Raw genomic sequence first — 13917 nt, 5'->3', positions numbered from 1 at the left:
AGATGCCTGCAAAAAGAAAATCAAGGATGGCAATTTCATGTGGCTAGAGGCCAAGTAAGTAACCTTGGTGATTTTAGCCTGTTTTTTATTGGGCAGCTAAGGTTTGAATCATGGTCAGTTTGTTTTCAGGTACATTGAGAAATGAAACTATCTTGTCATGTTTCACTCTGACCTCTTGCTGTGAATGCTTAACTCAGAATTGCTGTAATGTGATCCACCTCGTTTGGAACACTATTTTTTCTGTTCCTTTTCAGCAAAAGTTGAAACAATCAATTCCCGAGAAGTGGCCCCAGGCAGAGCATCAAGAGATATGTTTGTCAATAATACAGATAAAAAGTTTCAGAAAGGTAAGCACTCGGACTGCAATCAGTGCATTCTTATTGACTCCTGTCCATTCAGTGAAGTTTAAGCTCATAGGTGGAGGTGGAGTTGGTGGCCGGATGGAGAGCAGATTTTAAACATAATGTGTAGAGTTGCTTCTGAGCAATCTTGCCAGAGGTGGGGTCAACGTGACAGCAGCAATCCACCCAGTGGCAGCAAGTCGCCAATCAGGCCAAAGAAGGGCCCAAAGGAGGGCATGTTTCTGACACTGCTGGGATTTTCCTGATGTCAGACGTGATCCATGCTGAGGCTGGAGCCCAGCAGGCACCCGGAGGCAGTTTCCCTCCTCCTGTCTGTACTATAAGGTTCTAAAGGGTTAATGGTTGAGACAGTGAGAATAACCCCTCACACGGTAGTGATGATGTGGTAACAGTCACATGGGCGGTAGGCTTGGAAGGAGCTAGAAGCACCATGTGAAGTGCTAGCTAGAGATCCTAATGAAGAGTGTAAATAGAATGTAAATGTAAATAACGAGTTGATGCTTAGCCAGCCAGAGACTCCGAGACCTTCGTGAAGAACTCTTTAACTATGCTACCAACAACATACAATATCGTACCTCAATATACAATATGGTGATCATAGAAACATAGAAAATAGGAGTAGGAGTAGGTCATTCAGCCCTTCGAGCTGCTCCGCCATTCATTATGATCATGGCTGATCATCCAACTCAGTAACCTGTTCCCGCTTTCCCCCCATATCCTTTGATCCCTTTCACCCCAAGAACTATATCTAACTCCTTCTTGAAAACATACAATGTTTTGGCCTCAACTGCTTTCTGTGGTAGCAAATTCCACAGGCTCACCACTCTCTGGGTGAAGAAATTTCTCCTCATCTCAGTCCTGAAAGGTTTACCCCATATCCCTAGACTATGACCCCTGGTGCTGGACTCCCCCACCATCGGAACATCCTTCCTGCATCTACCCTGTCAAGCCCTGTTAGAATTTTATAGGTTTCTATGAGATCCCCCCTCAATCTTCTGAACTCCAAAGAATATAATCCTAACCAACTAAATCTCTCCTCATACGTCAGTCCCGTCATCCCAGGAATCAGTCTGGTAAACCTTCGCTGCAGTCCCTCTATAGCAAGAACATCCTTCCTCAGGTAAGGAGGCCAAAACTGCACACAATATTCCAGGTGTGGCCTTACCAAGGCCCTGTATAATTGCAGCAAGACATCCCTGCTCCTGTACTTGAATCCTCTCGCTATGAAGGCCAACATACCATTTGGCTTTTTTACTGCCTGTTAGACCTGCATGCTTACCTTTAGCGACAAGTGTACGGGAACACCCAGGTCTCGCTGCATATTCCCCTCAGTTTATAGCCATTCAGATAATAATCTGCCTTCCTGTCTTTGCTACCAAAGTGGAGAACCTCACATTTATCCACATTATACTGTATCTATCATGCATTAGCCCACTCACTCATCATGTCCCTGAAGCCTCTCTGCATCCTCCTCACAACTCACCCTCCCACCCAGTTTTGTGACATCTGCAAATTTGGAGATATTACATTTAGTTCCCTCATCTAAATCATTAATATATATTGTGAATAGCTGGGGTCCGAGCACCGATCCCTGCGGTACCCCACTAGTCACTGCCTGCCATTTGGAAAAAGACCCATTTATCCCTCCTCTTTGTTTCCTGTCTGCCAACCAATTTTCTATCCATCGCAATACACTACCCCCAATCCCATGTGCTTTAATTTTACATGCTAATCTCTGATGTGGGACTTTGTCAAAAGCTGGTGCTGTACAATTTGGTAAATGGTGAACACACCCAGAAGATTGGAGAAGCCTAATCTGGTAAGAGAGTTGCTAAACGACTGCAGATCCCAGGCAAGGCTGCAAAGAGCTCCAGAACGGCCCCATAGGTGATGAAAGGCATGGGGAGTTGGTGAGTCAGCTGCACAGGCATTCAGGCTGCACCACAGAAGTGAGGTGGTCAGTGAGAATGAACCAGGTTCTGCAATCGGGCTTTGTGTCACAGTACCGAGTTACGGTTGGGAATGGCGGGAAAACCTTGTCGAAAGGTACATTATGAAAAACGGCACACTGGGCAGGCGAGAAGAGAAGACGTGAAAACAAAAAACCTTTGATCCCTGGAGAGGGCGAATCCAGAGTCGGCAGACATTATGCAAGTGCACCAAGGAGGGAAAGCGTAAGAAAAACCGGAAAAGAGTGGGAAACCTCAGAAAGTGGAGAACACCTGGAAAAGCGTGGGAAATCTCCAGGTATGAAAGAACACCTCTATTAAGGAAAGGAAAATTTAAAAATGGAAATGAATACCTAAAAGAGTTTAGCACAGGATGGATTAAAAAAAATACAGTGCCAGAGAGCTTCCAAAATTCAGACGGGCCCAATCAGATTCAAAACTGGACAATCTGGAGAAAAAGATTTTTAAGGTTTAGAATAGCTTCACAATTACATACTAAACCTGAAGCGGAGCAAGTAAATACTTTACTCCCTCGGTGAAGTAGCTGATAATGTGATTGTGAGACAAGGCATCAATGAAATTTCGGATAAATTTGAGGATGTGTTGCAAGCTTTTGATAATTATTTTCAGATAAGAAGCAATAAGATCCTAGAAAGGGCGAAGTTCCATAAAAGGATTTAGCAGCTAGGTGAATCAGTGGACACTTTCCTTCATGATTTGTACAGATTGGCTGAAGGATGTGAGTACGGAACACTAAAGTGTGAATTGATTAGAGACTGTATAGTTGTTGGAATAGCTGATGAGTCTTTATCAGATCTCTTACAGTCAAAAGAGGACTTCACTGTGGAAAAGCGATTCAGATTGTGTGACAGGCAGAAGTCAGAAGACAAAGTAGAGCCATTCTGCGGGCTGAAGAGAAGCCTGGTGTTGGAACACGCATCAAGAGCAGGCCTTTGGAAGAATTAAGGAGACGCTAGTTTTAACAGAGACACTAGCACTCTACAACCCTTCATTTCCAACTATAATTGCAGCAGATGTCTCATCTACAGGGTTGGGGGGAGTCCTCTTTCAAGAACAGCCAAATGGATGTCAAAGACCGAGCTATTTTGCATCTAGAACCTTTCCAAGACAGAAAATGAAGCACTCACAGTCACATGGGCTTGCGAGAAGTTTTCAAATTACAATATTGGCCTGATAGTGGTTATTGAGACAGACAACAAACCCTTGGTTTCCTTACTGGAGGCGAAGGAAATTGTAAAGATGCCGCCGAGAATTCAGAGACTCCGATTGAGGTTGATGAGATACACCTATGAGATGGTATATGTACAGGGGAAGATACAGGCTTCCGCAGATGCATTGTTGAGAGCAACTGTTGACCATCTGCACAACAGGATGTTAACTTAGTCAAAGAGATAGAATCACATTCACAATACACAGCATCACAGTTGCCGGCAAGTACATCACACTCAAAAGCAAGATGAGGAATGTGTACGGCAGATATGTCAATATTGTGCAAAAGATTGGCCACAGAAATGTCCCAGTGGGAAGTCAATGAAAATTTTCTTTGAATTCAGGAAACACTTCACAATCGTCGATGATTTATTGGTGTATAATGACAGACCAGTCATTCCAATTTCATTTCAATCAAATGTCTTGGCAAGAGTTTATCAAGGCCACATGGGAATTATGAAATGTAGAGCTCATGCTCAATCATCAGTTTGGTGGCCAGGAATATCTAAAGACATCAAGAATATGATCTCGAATTATCAGAGATGTACGGTACGCAGACCAGAACAGAGAGAACCTCTGATAACAACACAATTTCCAACCAGACCCTGGGAACATCTAGGAATGGATTTAATAATGTACAGCGGAAAATCTTACATGATTGTGATCAATTATTTTTCACGGTGGATAGAAGTGAAAAGATTGTACTTAACAACAACAGAATCTGTTATTGGAGCTTCACAGGAGATCTTTGCAACACATGGTATCCCTGACGAGGTTGCCAGACAATGGACCACAGTTTGCAAATGAATACTTCACACAATTTGCGAAGAAGTGGGGATTCGAACAGCCCACAAGTTCCGCTCATTACCCTCAAGGGAATGGTGAATCAGAGAGAGGAGTACAAACTATTAAATTGTTATTGAAGAAGAATGATGATCTTCCAACTGCATTGTTGAATTATCGATCTACTGCATTGTTATGTGGACTTTCACCTTCAGAGATATTGATGGGGCAGAAGCTGAAAACTCAATTTCCCATTCTCCCCAGAAAGCTACTTCCCAGGATTGAAGTACAAGAGTACGAAAAAATTCAAGACAAAGAGAAGTCTTACAGGAACCAACAAGCTCACAATTATAATAAGTGATTTTGAAACAGAAACTTGGCAAGTTTAAACGTTGGTGAGAAGGTATGGATGCAAGATCTAGAATGTGAAGATGGGGTTGTCCAGAGAGATGAGGCTCATCCGAGATTGTATGTAGTACACATTTCCGAGGGTACTATACGCAGAAATAGGAGAAACCTTATACCTATACCTCAAAAACAACAATCAGCCATATAACTGGAGGAACCAGGTGAAGATAGAGAAACCCAGACACAATGGGATTACAAATGTCGGTAAAGGCCATTCAAGTTGTCAAGCAAGACTTACAAGAATGATTTCTGAGTCTGACAAGAACACGATTGGGGAGCGTCGTGAAGCCTCATGACCAATTGAATCTGTGATGTCAGAGACTTGGAGGGGGGGATAGATTATTATGTAAAGTCAAAATGAATATATATATATAGATATATATATATATATATATATGTATAAGGACAAAGACTTGGGGGGGGATGTAGTGTTAGGGTCTGAAAGGGTTAATGGTTGAGACAGTGGGAATAACCCCTCTCATTGTAGTGATGATGTGGTAATAATCACATGGGCGGTCGGCTTGGAAGGAGCTAGAAGCACCATGAGAAGTGCTAGCCCGAGATCCTCATGGCGAGTGTAAATAGAATGTAAATGTAAATAAAGAGTTGATGTTTAGCCAGCCAGAGACTCCGAGACCTTTGTGAAGAACCCTTTAACTACGTTACCAACAACATACAATATTGTGACAGCAATATACAACACTCTCAATCCCTCATCACAGAGCCGCTGCAGAAGACTGCAGCCAGTTTCCCCTTCATAGTGATGGTCTGACAGCTGTGGCCATTGAAAAATTTTCAGAAGGCTTCAGAGAGCGTCTCAATTTTGACTATATATGTTTGTATAATACACTCTCACGGTCCCCTCAGCAGTGGCCACCTCTCGCAGTGCAGCTTTCAGCTGTCCAGAGCTTCGAGCCCTCTGATTGGGCCTCCAGCCTTGGACACCCGGTCGCCATCTTTAATTGGAAAGCGAACATGGATGGCCGCCTCTTGTTAGATCGTGACGCTGTGCGGCCAACTATAACCAGCTTTTGGTCCCAACTGTGGAAAAATTTCAAAGCTGATAAGATTCCTCCCTTTGTCTTTTCAAGTGACCTATATCAATGAAATTGATGTGAAGATCCTGTTAGTTGAATTAACCTGTTATCTTCTGGCGATTAACTATCTAGGATTGGTTTTGCAGTTCTGGTTAATATGAACTCCAGTTTATTGTTCAGCCTGTCTGGTTGTGATAAAATCGGCACCCTTTGATATCTGGGACCTAGATTTGAATCAAGCTCATGTAGGTGATTGACCTATGTGGGGTTGTAACGGTGAAAATCTCTCCTCCCCCAACACTCATTTGTGGGGTTCTTGGCGAAGGCGGTGTGATATCTTGAAGTGGAATTCGAAAATGATGTCAAACAACACTCAGATATATGACGAATCAAACAAGGGTATTTATTAAACAAAAACCAACAGTGACACCGCTTATACTCTATCTTGTACAATGGCTCTAAAAACACCACACACCCAGTCCAACCTAAGGTGTGTGTCTGGCGTGTTTGATAAAGGGACCCTAGCCCATGCAGTGTGTCATGTAGTCTTGTTGGTAATACCCACAGGTCCGATGTCTTGCAGCTAGCAAAGGCCTGTCGTTGTTTGCAGTGCAGAGTCTATCTTGGGTCAAGGATTTACCTCCTTACTTCTTTTCCTCTGTGTCCTGAACTCAAACGTGAGCTCCATGGTCTCGATGTGCTGATGTTCTCTGCACTTGCTCTGTACAGCTTGCTGGAGATGCTGGCCTGCCTTTTCTTACTGTTCCTGTAATGTTCTTGCTGAAGGAACAACTCATCTGCCCAAGCACCTCACTGGGCAAACCCTATACCAGTTATAGGGTTATGGGTTCACACCAATAACTGTCCTGCTATTGTCCTGTGAGTTTGTGTCAGACAGGCCAGATATAACTTGTTGAATAGTTCTTTTGAACAAGGTTGCCTGTCTCGTTTGGGGAGAGTAGGTGAAAAATGGAGTGCAGATGAGTTGATCATGTCTTGATGGCTTGAAGATGTCTAGAGTGCATGCTAATTGATAACTGGTTTTATTTTATTTGAAATGACTTCTCCAGGGAATGGCATCCCTTATCAGGTCTTTGAATATTCAAAGACTGGATGGTGAACTCCCTGTTTTAGATGCCTGATAGTCTGTCCCTGCATTTTATTAATAGATTTTTAATCCGTTGTTCAGAGGCAATTTGTTAGTGATTTAAAGGGACAGTCCACATGAGTCAAATTCAAAGCGTCTTGGCCACAGTGGTTGAATTTAAAGTGTTCTTTGGCCTGGGCTGATTTGAGGGCTTAAAAATGGCCATGTCTACACCCATGTCAGTTAGGGTAAAAATTACCTTTTCCTGCCAGCTCTCAGGGCTGCACATCCAATGAGCTGACAATCTCAACTAAGTTCCCACTTACCTTGGGCACAAAGCACTAAACTCTCCATTATTTGACAATCTCAATCAGAGAGGCCACATGGATGATTGGTGTGGGAAATATAAAAGATTGAGGTGACTGGGGGGTAGGGGGGGGGGGGGCGGGCAGGAGACATATTGTTGGGATAGAGAAGACAAAACTAGAATACATGTTACTTCTGACCAGGGGCTCCCTTCACTTTGACAATGGGTGGCCAATGTGGAAAAAAGTTCCATTACACAACACTGACCACCTTTTACAAGAATGTAATTACATCAATCAGGGCACTCAGCCTGTTCCTTCCACAGGCTATGTGTAGTCCACTCCATTGTGACTATACCCTCCCCACTTCATCTCTTGAGAAAGGATTCTAAAATTTCCCTTTGGTCTTCAGAACAAAACCAAACAAAGCTCCAGAATATACATCAAACCTCGCATCCTGAAGTATTGATCCTCATCCGATCACTTTCCATGGTCTCAACAGCTCAGATAAATAAACATAAGTTCATCAAAAATGGTGAAGGGAATAATCTGGAAGGATGATCCTCTCAATCCCCATTGCTTGGTAGACTCAGCAACAGTTAATGCCAAGGTGGGAACCCTGATTCATTTGAAACATCATAACTATTTATAATAACCAAGTTCTTGCTTCAGTCTAATCATTTCCTGGTGAGGTAAACATGGCCAGATAACTCTTGTAAATGAATGCACTGAAATGGAAGGGTTTTCATTTTAAAAATTGGCTTGTTGTTTATTTTTGTGCAATCCACAGGAGGATTGGCCATTGCAGTCCCTGGTGAAATCCGAGGATACCAACTAGCACATCAACGGTATGGAAGGTTACCATGGAAACGATTATTTGAGCCAAGCATCAAGCTTGCCAAAGAAGGATTCCCCATTAGTCAGGCTCTTGGAAATGCTATAAAGAAATATAAGGAAGACATTGAGAAAGACAGTTCTTTATGGTAAGATAGAGTTAACATGGCTGGAAGCTGAGAATAACACTGGTTGCATGCTGGGACATGAAATTAATTGTAAAGCTGGGCTTCTCACTCTTGAGATTATCTTGTGAATATATCTGGACAACATTTCATAACTCATGAAATCATTTTACATAGAATTACTTAAAATATTCAGAACAGAAACAGGCCATCCAGCCCAACCAGTCTATGCTGGCATTTATGCTCCACTTGAGCCTCCTCCCATCCTTCCTCATCTAACTTTATCAGCATAACCCTCTATTCACGTCTCTATCATATGCTTATCTAGTCTCCCTTTAGGTGCAACTATACTATTTACCTCCAACACTCCTGTGGTAGCAAGTTCCACATTCTTCCTAGGTAACAAAGTTTCTTCTGAACTCGTTATTTGAATTCTTCGTGACTATTTTATATTGATGGCCTCTAAATTTGCTCTTGCCCACAAATGGAAACACTCCCTCCCTATCTGCTCTGTCAAGCCATTTCATAAATGTGAAGACATCTATTAGGCCACTCCGAAGCCTATTCTTTACTGGAGAAAAGAGACCCAGTCTGTTTATCCATTCCTGATAGAGATAACCTCACATTTCTGATATCAGGCTTGTAAATCTTTTTTCTCCCTTTCCAGTGCCTCTATATCCTTTTTATAATATGGTGACCAGAATTGTACACCAAGTGTAATCTAACAAGCTTCAACATAAGTTTCACATAACTTTTCTACTTTTCAATTCTATCTCTATAGAAATAAGTAACTGCACTTTACCCTACACACTGCTTCCTGTCTTTCAGCCAGCCAGCTATCCATCTGTGACTTGTCCTCTGACTCTGCATGCTCTGACCTTATTTGTTAATCTATTCTGTGTCACCTTATCTAAGATCTTTGGGAAATGTGCATAAATTGCATCTACTGAATTACCTTTGCCTACTCTCACTGTTACCTCCTTCAAAGAATTCAATGAGGTTTGTCAAGCAAGACATTCCCTTTTGAAATCCATGTTGATTATTCATTACTTTTTTTTGGGTTATGGATGTTTTAAATTTTATTCTTTAGTAGGGATTCCATCATATTGCTTCCATTGATGTTAATTTGATTAGTCTACAGTTTGCTGGATATGTACTATCTATTTAAATATAGGTAAAACTCCAGGTACCTATCTGTCCTCTAGCACTACATGTTTTTGAATATGACCATATGAATTAGGAGCAGAAGTAGGCCATTTGGCCCCTCGAGCCTGCACTGTCATTCAATAAGATCATGGCTGATCTGTTTCTAACTTGAATTCCACACTCCCATCTACCCCTGATAATCTTTGATTCCTTTATCTAATAAGTATCTATCTACCTCTGCTTAAAATTCTTCAATGTCCCTGCCTCCATCGCCTTCAGAGGCAGAGAGTTCCAAAGTTGGACAACCCTCTGAGAGAAAAGAATTCTCCTCATCTCTGTCCTAAAAGGGCGACCCCTAATTTTAAAACAGTGCTCCCTAGTTCTGGACTCCCCCACAAAAGGAAACATCCTTTCCACATCCACCTTGTCAAGACCGTTCATGACCTTATATACTTCAATCAAGTCTCTCCTCACTCTTCTAAACTCCAGTGAAAACAAGCCCAGTCTGTCCAACCTTTCCTCATAAGACAACCCGCTCATTCCAGGTATCAATCTAATAAACCTCCTCTGAACCACCTCCAACGCATTTACATCCTTAATTAATGATTTCCATTGAATGAATTATTAAATATGTATAATAGGGTCTCTGCTATCTATTCTTTTAGATTCCTTTACAATGCATAAATGCAATCCGTGCAGACAAGAAGTTTTATCTGCTTTGGGTTGATTAGTTTATTTAACAATTCTCCTCTTTTTATTTTAAATGTGGATATATCATTTCTAATCTCGTCTCCTGGTGTCATGTTCACCTGATCTATCTCCATGGTAAATACTAAAGCAAAGTAATTATTTAATATTTCAGCCATTTCACTATCGCTGCCTGTGACTTTGTCTTGTCTATTCCCGAGTGGCCCTATTCCCTTACAGAAATACCTTTTTTATTTATGTGCCTGTAGAATATTTTATTATTATGTTTCAAGCTCCTTGATAATTTAATTTCATAGTTCCTATTTGCCTTCTGAATTGTTTTTGAATTCTCTTCTAATCTCTTCATATTTGCCCTTGCAATGCTCTCCTCAACTGTCCATGTACTTAACGTATGCTTCTTTCCTTACCCTCAATTTTTCCCTTAGGTCTTTTTTTTTTAGATTAGATTAGAGATACAGCACTGAAACAGGCCCTTCGGCCCACCGAGTCTGTGCCGACCATCAACCACCCATTTATACTAATCCTACACTAATCCCATATTCCTACCACATCCCCACCTGTCCCTATATTTCCCTACCACCTACCTATACTAGTGACAATTTATAATGGCCAATTTACCTATCAACCTGCAAGTCTTTTGGCTTGTGGGAGGAAACCGGAGCACCCGGAGAAAACCCACGCAGACACAGGGAGAACTTGCAAACTCCACACAGGCAGTACCCAGAATCGAACCCGGGTCCCTGGAGCTGTGAGGCTGCAGTGCTAACCACTGCGCCACTGTGCCGCCCCTTTATTCATCTATGATGCCTCATTATTGTTTAGTTTTTCTTAATTTTTAGCAGATCTTTTGGCTCTGTTGAGTACTGTTTTAAATGTTGCCCATTGCTATTCTACATCCCTGTTTTATTTTCCAAGATTCTATTGCTAGCTCCTCAAAACCAGCTTTTTTCCAAACAATAACTCTTGTCTTTAACATGCTTATGCTTTTCTCAATTATTATCTCAAAGCGTATTATATTATTGTCACAATTGCCTCGATGCTCTCCTACTTTTACTTCTCTTATCTGCTCTGACTCATTTCCTATTATTAGATCCAGTAATGGATCCTTCCTTTTTGGGCTTTTTATATACTGGGTCAGAAAGGAGTTATGTATGAACTTCATTCCCTTCTCTTTACCTATCTCTTCTGGCCAATTAAATTGGAGTAGTTGAAATCCCCCATGACGATTATTCTGTTTTTTAATTTGTTTTTCTAATTTTTCTGCACATTTCTTCCTCCTCCTCCTTCCACTATTAGGTAGTCTGTAGACTGCACCGATTAGTGTGATTGATCCTTTATTATCTTTTATCCCTGTCTTACTGATAGATGCAACATTTTTTCTACTGCCATTATGTTATGTCTGTAAACTGTTGACGTTCCAAACAACTCAACAAAAATGGACAAAAACAAAAGAATGTTAATGTTAATCAATACTTTTTGCAGTGGTCTTCATTTAAAAAGGAGTCCTGATGATGGGCTCCCTCAGGAAAGATCCCTCTTTCTCTTTCTATCGCCAATGCCAAGCCTTCTCTAAACTTTCTTTCACTGGTTCTCTCAAGCAGCAAACATGATGTTCAACATGCTCTACCTCATCCCTGAAATTCTCACCATGTCAAAATGAAGACTGATCACACCATGTCCTGCTCTGAATCATTCTCTATCAAGATGTTAAAGCTATGGGACTCCTTACCCCCCTAAGTCTAGTTTATAACCTGTTATGACCGAGGCAGGAGGAGTGCACTGTTTATTCTAGTTCCACTTCTCCATGGGTCACAATATTTCTTTAATTTTTTTCCCACTTATGGTTCTGGTCAATCATAGACTCGATTTTTAATCCCAGAATAAAACACAAAACCAGGTTTCTTTAATGAACAACAAAATTATCAGTTTATTATAAAACAAGTCTTAACCAGTCATGAAGTAAAGCATAAGCACACAGATTGAAATATTAACGTTCTCTTTTTACCTTAGCCCCCCACACTCACACACAACATACATACATACATCGGTTAACTGGAAAAATGAAAAGGAATTATGCTTTCGAGCTCTATTACAATAAAAGACAAAAAACCCACTTAAGCTGAATACTTTTTCATTCTTGAAGAAAAAAGAGAAGGTATGGAAAGATGTTCTTTGTTTTAGTTTGGTGTCCCAAATGCCTATAGACAGCTGTCACTGGGATCTTCCCAGAACAATTCCTTTCAAGCGATGTTGAAGATCAGTTTGGGTAGGCTTTTGAAGAAATGTAGTTACAGAGGCTTCAGACAGGCCTTACAGCAGAAACGTGGCAACAGGGGTTTCAGTTCGTACACATTCGATATGCAGGGTTTCTTCAAATACAGGAGGAAAGAGGAGACCGACACACTAGACGCGTAGGGTTTCTTTCAAAGAGGGAGAGAGGAGCTGTGAGTTTCTTGGCAGTTTGTTTTTAACAATTCAAAGTGAAACCAAAAACATTCCAGAAGTCAACCTCCTGACCTCTATAAATCTTGACCTGTAAATTCTTTGTAAACATCTCCCTAAGTCAAAACAACAAGTTCCCTGCTCGTATTTTGTCTGAAAACAGGTGCTTTCTAGTAAGGGCTCGTTTACAAGCCAAGTCCAGGAATCGTTCTGGTGACCTCTTTTCAAATAACTCAAAGTTCAGCAACTCTTCAAGGTTCCAGAAGAATCAAAGTCCATAATTCAACTATAAAAGTCCTTAAAACATATTTTAGAAAAAATAGAAGCACTCGCATAACAAACCTAAGCTTGAAGTTACCAATCATTAGTTCCTAATTTGATGCCTTCATCTCTATCTGTTCTCAAACTTGATGATGTCCTTGGCTTTTCAATAAAAGGCATATCTGATCAATATGATTACACTTAAAATATTTCATGTCCTATTTTGTTAAGAAACTTTCTTTTTTTAAACCCATCTATGCTTGCTGTTTAGTTTAGGGTGAAGGTTACAACAATTCCCAAGCTGTAGAATCTTGTTTGGTCATCTGAGCAAAGTAAATGAACCATCCAGTATGGCAGTGTAGAGAAACCAGGAAGGCCCTAGGTTTCATTTCTTCTCAGTGCTGATGGGCCAAGATATTGACAGCATAATTACAACTGTCTTTTGGTTCTTCCTCCTGATTGTTATTGTTAGTTGAATATCAATTGTGTGTTTAGTTGTATGCACGTGGTGGGCATTAACTGGGGATTCACTTGTGCTCCTATAAATAGGAGCAGACTGAACTTGTGATGGTTGGGTTAGGAGGTATATGTTTTAGTGTATATTGCTGCAAATATAAGCTTATAAAAGTGTGAAAAGTTTGGCTCCAGTTCTATCTTGACTGCCTGGCTTTCTGGAATATAACAGTTATCCAGTGACTTTTCCCAGAAAAAGTGTGTATTGGAATCAGGTGAGGGCAAAATTGTGTTGGTCATAGTTAAATGATCTGCCAAAGCACACTGTCTAGGCACATCTCTGAAAAATCATACATGGAACCATACCCTGGAATGAATCAGGACAAAAGGAGGTGGAAAGAATAGTGTGTTTCTGTACACATGTCTAATGGAGGAAGGAAAGCAGTACCCAGTTCTTTTTTGCTGTGATATGACACTGAACACATTTGAAAGTTCTGTTACAAATAGACCTATTGAACACCTTGTTTTTCTCTCAACAGTGAAGTATTTTGTAATTCCAATGGTAAAATACTCCATGAAAATAAAATCATCAAATTTCCAAAATTAGCTGCAACCTATCAGATTCTGGCAGATGAAGGACCTGACGCATTTTACAATGGATCTCTCTCCCAACAGATAGTGAATGATATCAGGGATGCAGGTGCGGAAAGGCTTTTTTAATTTGTTCACAGGATGCGAGCATCACTTGCAAGGCCAACATTTACTGTCCATCCCTAATAAACCTTGA

At 41.0% G+C, this 13917-nt stretch overlaps 1 protein-coding gene across 1 annotated transcript in view; it reads left to right on the top strand.

The window, feature by feature from the left end:
- The first annotated feature begins 287 nt into the window (after positions 1-287).
- The window catches only part of LOC137383031 (glutathione hydrolase 1 proenzyme-like), a 90374-nt gene continuing 76744 nt past the window's right edge, over positions 288-13917 (top strand). Inside the window, exons 1-3 of the mRNA XM_068055625.1 lie at positions 288-347; positions 7952-8144; positions 13670-13830. Coding sequence (XP_067911726.1) covers positions 311-347; positions 7952-8144; positions 13670-13830 — 391 coding nt within the window. The 5' untranslated portion in view covers positions 288-310. The remainder of the gene's footprint in view (positions 348-7951; positions 8145-13669; positions 13831-13917) is intronic.

Source organism: Heterodontus francisci, chromosome 23 (genome assembly GCF_036365525.1).
Source record: "Heterodontus francisci isolate sHetFra1 chromosome 23, sHetFra1.hap1, whole genome shotgun sequence".
Lineage (NCBI taxonomy): Eukaryota > Metazoa > Chordata > Chondrichthyes > Heterodontiformes > Heterodontidae > Heterodontus > Heterodontus francisci.
Note: the sequence above shows the minus strand (reverse complement) of the source record. Positions and strands in the feature narration are given on the sequence as shown.